Source organism: Rhincodon typus, unplaced genomic scaffold (genome assembly GCF_021869965.1).
Source record: "Rhincodon typus isolate 14 unplaced genomic scaffold, sRhiTyp1.1 hic_rhity00011508, whole genome shotgun sequence".
Classification (NCBI taxonomy): Eukaryota; Metazoa; Chordata; class Chondrichthyes; order Orectolobiformes; family Rhincodontidae; genus Rhincodon; species Rhincodon typus.
This window is the reverse complement of record NW_025977146.1, coordinates 1-5,278: the sequence shown is the minus strand read 5'-3', so window position 1 is coordinate 5,278 and position 5,278 is coordinate 1. Positions and strand designations below refer to the sequence as shown.

General features: G+C 42.3%; 1 protein-coding gene across 1 annotated transcript; it reads left to right on the top strand.

Annotated features, from left to right (window-relative positions):
• Nucleotides 1–202: 202 nt before the first annotated feature.
• On the top strand, nt 203–1,831 carry LOC109919825 (uncharacterized protein C14orf132; the record flags this gene model as incomplete). Its single annotated transcript, XM_048594598.1, has 1 exon — nt 203–1,831. A coding segment is annotated over one exon (225 nt), but the record flags the coding sequence as incomplete, so codon positions are not given.
• Between the last annotated feature and the right edge of the window lie 3,447 nt (nt 1,832–5,278).

Here is a 5,278-nt window from a genome sequence, read left to right as displayed (position 1 = left end):
CCCTAAGAACAATATCTAACTCAAAATCATGAGCGGTATAGACAGGGTGGTCAGAACAGTTCCAGCATGATGTCATTGAATGTCTGTGCGAACTGGAAGGGCTGAATGGCCTCCTTAAGCCCTGATGTTATAATGTTTGCCATGAGTGAGCCCACTTGTGAAAGTAACACTGAATATCTTTACATTATTCTCACTCCCACAGATCCCTGTGATGACAGGAGCCTTCATGGACTCCCCTATCGATGAGTGCAACACCGAGTTCTCACTGTTCAACTCATCAACCAATATGAACGAGAGCTCGTCAGCTCCGAATCAGGTCGAGGAGCCAGCTCGCACCTCCAACGACGCCATCTGGTTATGGATCGCGATAATAGCAACTATCGGAAACATTGTGGTGGTTGGTGTTGTGTACGCTTTCACCTTTTAGGAGAATCATGGTCAGACAATTCGAGGCAACTGCCCTTCCAACAGTCTGCCCACACAGTTGGAGGATTTTATATAATATACTGTACAACTCGATCACTTATGGGCCTGCATGTTCTAATGGTAGCCTGTAGCCCTGTGTCACATGTGTATTCAGTTTTGGTTACTGGTCAGTCAATGGCTCCAAATCAATTGGCCTCTTCAGCTTTGTATCTGCAGGGAGCTGACATTCCCTAACAGATAAGCTACAAACTGCTATCTTTTAATGAAGAGATCCTTGCATAAGTCAACAATATCGATATTTACTGGAAGGAGCCTCCTTTGAGGGAATTTACATGGCAATTTTCAGTTGCCAGCTGCACCCCTTCCTTCCCCCCACCAATTATTTAGCACATTCCAGTAGGTCAACGCAGTTTGATGGCAGTGTTGGATTTTGCTTTAAGAATTAAATACAAACCGCATCAGAGTTATTTTTGAAATATAATACTTTTATAAATACAGTTTAACTCAGCTTTAGGGGAAATGTAAAGGGTTAAGAGTCACTTCCTGGGCAGGTAGTGGCAATGGGTTTTTATTGAGATCTTCTTAAATTCTTGTTGCCAGGCAATCCTTCCTCTGTGCAAGATAAGACTCAACAGGGTCAAGTTGGCGAGGGAGAGAGGCTTAAAGGATTTGGTCGTCTGGTTTTAGGGACATGCTGATCCTGAGTCACATTGGTTATCTCTGTAAAACACAGGGATATTTTAGTGTTAGGAAATATCGATGTCACATTTGCCTGCTCCATTCCTCCTGGATCCTCTTCCTATTGTGTGACTGAACTCTGCTTCAACAAACAATGGCGTCGTGAAACACTAAAATTTGCAGTGTTGAATTTCTGTGAGTCATCTCCAAAAGCTGGGGTATTTGTGGACAACACCAAAGAAATGGCATTACAGCATGAACGATTAGGATAAGTGAGAAGCTTCAAATATGATCGTTCTGTAAAAGCTATCATTCATTGCTTTAAGTACAAGTGCTTTAATAGCAGTTTATTTATATATTTAACTGTCAATGCGGCCGAGGACAGGATGGATTCATAATGGGTTAGATAGGGAACCAGCAGCCTTTTTTATATTTGTTTGGTGAAATTAATACAAAACAAATAATGGTGTAAATATAACCTTGCAAAATATTTCTTATTTGCTTTCTGCCTTATAAGGAGAGGTTGAATTGGTTGGCCTGTACCCATTGGAGTTTAGAAGAATGAGAGGCGACTTTATTGAAACATACAAGATTCTTAGGGACTTGACCGGATAGATGCAGAGGGGCTTGTGGGATAGATTAAGACCAGAGGATATCATCTCAGGGTATGGGTTGCCCATTTAAATCAGAAATTGGGAAGAAATTCTCTCTCTCAGAGGGGAGTAAATCTGTGGAATTTTTTACCACAGAGGGCTGTCGAGGCTGGGTCATTCAGTATATTCAAGGCTGAGACAGGCAGATTTTTAATCAGGAAGGGAATTGAGGGTTATGGGGAAAAGGCAGGAAAGTGGAACTGAGGATTACCAGATCAGCTGCCATCTCAATGAATGGCAGAACAGAATTGATGGGCTGAATGGTCTGCTTCTGCTCTTAAAACATATGATCTTACATTTACAGCATAGAACAGGCCATTCTGTTCAAATGCTCCATGCTGACCTCCTATTACCCTCTTATCTCACATCCTCAGCATTTCCTTTTATTCCTTTCCCTTTCCAGCTTCCTTTTAATCCAACACAATTTTTATCTGAACCACTTGATGTGGTAATGAGATACTCACCACTCTCTGAGTAATATAACTCTCCTGAATGCTGTGCTGGCTTTATTAGTGACTGTCTTATATTTATGGACTTCAATCTGACATCAGCTGCAGCTACATCTCTCATATCAAAGTCTTTCATAATCTTGAAGATTTCATTGTTGGAGTAGACTTCATTGTTGCTCACTTTCCCTTGTTCAGTGTAACCTCTCAGTTTGATTCTATTTTAGCCTCCAGACTGTACCGCTCCAATGCCTCCATATCCTGTTTACAGGATGGAGACCAGGGCACTGTCTAGTTCTCTAAGTGTGGCTAACAATGCAAGTTTAACACAACTTTTCAAGTTTTGACGGAAGGTCACTGAATGTGAAACGTTAACTCTGTTTCTGACCTACTGAGTTTCTCCAGCACCTTCTGGTTTTGTTTCAGATCGCTCCAGCATCGTAATTTTTCAAGTCTTCACTTCTATCCCTCTATAAATGAAACTAGTATTTAGTTTAGTTTTTTTTTAAAATGACCTTGATAACCGACTTTGCTATTTTTAATGATTTGTGCATCTACCATAAGTGACTTAATGGCTTGGTATTCTCAGGTGTTTGCCCCTCAGGCCCATTTGGAAACTTATTTTCTGACAGAAAGTGCTTGCTATTCCTTTGACCTTAACTATGTCAACAATAAACTCTCAATCAGCCAAACCCACGAGGAACCACCTTGAAATCTGTGTTAAGCAGAGCTTAGTGAGTCTTCAATGTGAATGAGTCACTTTTAATGTCTGTAGAAGTGGGCTATCTAAAATACAGCACATGGACTGCCCCGGTTCAAGAAGGCAGCTCACCCCCACCTTCTCAAGGGCAGCTATGGGGGGGTAATAAATGCTGGCCAGTCAGTGATGCCCACATCCCATGAGGGATTATAAAAATTTCATTAAACATCCACCCTAAGGTGCTGATGGGAAAGTCTAAGTGTTTATTTTGGAGATTGGTCAATGAGGTTGGGAGGAGTGGATAGATGGGAGAGAAGATGAGAGGGAGGGTTGATCATGGGATGAGCCCAGGGGTGAGGAGATTTTGAACCTGGTAAAACCCTCCCTCTCATCCCTGCCTCCTTGACCTGACGCAACCTGTCCATCTTCTCTCCCACCTATCCGCTCCTCCTACCCCACTGACCAATTCCTACCACTGCCTACCTGCACTCACCTATTACCATCCCATCTACCTTCCCCAGCACCACCCCTCCTCTCTCTATTTATTTCTGAGCTCCCTTCCCCCTCCCCCATTTCTGAAGAAGGATTCCAAACCGAAACCGAGATTCCAACTTTCCTGCTCCTCTGATGCTGTCTGGCCTGCTGTGTTCTTCCAGCTCTACACTGTGTTATCTCTGACTCCAGAATCAGCAGTTCTTACTATCTCTAAGTGTTTATTTTGCATTTTACCTTTTTGTCAGGTGTAGCTGCTAAGTTGTCTCATCTTCACTTACTGTCCAGTCCACAACATGTTTCCTTTCTCACCAGTTTCACTGCATGTGCAGGTCTCACAGAGAAATGAGTCAATGGCTTTTCCAGTATTTCATTTTGAAGTGAGCTTAGATCTAACCATAGTCATAGAGTCACAGAGTCATACAGCATGGAAACAGATGCTTCAGTTCAACCAGTCCATGCTGACCATAATCCCAAACTAAACTAGTCTCATCTGCCTGTGCTTGGCCCATATCCTCCCAAGTATTACTTATTCATGTACTTCTCCAAAGGTCTTTTAAACGTTGTATCTGTACCCGTGTCTACCCCTTCCTCTGGAAGTTCATTCCGCACACGAACCACCCTCTGTGTAAAAATTTTGCCTCTCATGTCTATTTTAAATCTTTCTTCCCTCACCTTAAAAATAAGGCCCCCTAGTCTTGAAATCCCCCAACCAGGGAAAAGACACCTGCCATTCATCTTATCTATAATGCGCTCACAGTTTTATAAAACCCTATAGGTCACCTCTTTGTCTCCTACGCTCTAGTGAAAGAAGTCCCAGCCTATCCCACCCTATCTTCTTGTAACTCAAACTCTCCATTCCCGGCAACATTCACTTGGCTAAGTCAGGGCTTGCACTGCATGGAAAACTCATTTGCGAACGACTGTGTCATTGTATTTGTTGTTTTGTTGGCATTGAACGAAAGTTTGGCTAAAATGCTTCAGACCGCTACAGATTTTCAGACAAACAGCATTGTTTAATGGCTTCTGCCATTCCATAATGGGATTAGTTGGTAATTTCAGCACAAGGGGAATTTTATGTTATAGATAACAAGGTGTAGAGCTGGATGAACACAGCAGGCCAAGCAGCATCATAGGAGCAGGTCATGGAGATTTCACCGTGCTTAGAGATTATTTACCATTCCCGGCCTCATTCTACAAGCCCAGCAATGTGCAGGAAAACATTGTCACATGCAAATTTTGATCTTGTATTTCAGATCCACAATCCCGAAACATTGATGCAAATAGTTAGCAACAGTGGGGCAAGGACCAAGGGCCTTGGACTGAGAATTGTCCAACAGGCAGAAAGGGGAAAAAAAGAAACATGATATTTTCTGTGGTATTTGCTGTTTGTGGTGTATTATACTGACTTAGACTTAAACGTGGGAGGCATAATTCGGGAAATTTGCAGATGAGACAAAAATAGACCAGGTAGGTGACACTGAGGTGTTTGGCTGCTGACTGGGGCATCATATTTTACTGGCTTGGCTTAAAATGTATTTCCTTTATTGAATTCAAATTTCATCATCTACCACCGTTTCCCAGAACATTAGCTGGGTCTCCAGATTAGCAGCCTCACACTAAAACCATGAGGCCATCACCTCCCTCACATTACCTTAAACAAATTCTTTCCTGAGAATTCTCTTCCCTGCTATCCCAAGCTGTGTGGACAATATTCCACAATCTGCTGTTGTAATAAAACAGAAAAACTTTCATTTGTATTGCCCCTGAGGATGTAACAAAACAAAAACCAAAAGAACTGCAGATGCTGTAAATCAGGAACAAAAACAAAGTTGCTGGAAAAGCTCAGCAGGTCTGGCAGCATCTGTGAAGGAGAAAACAGA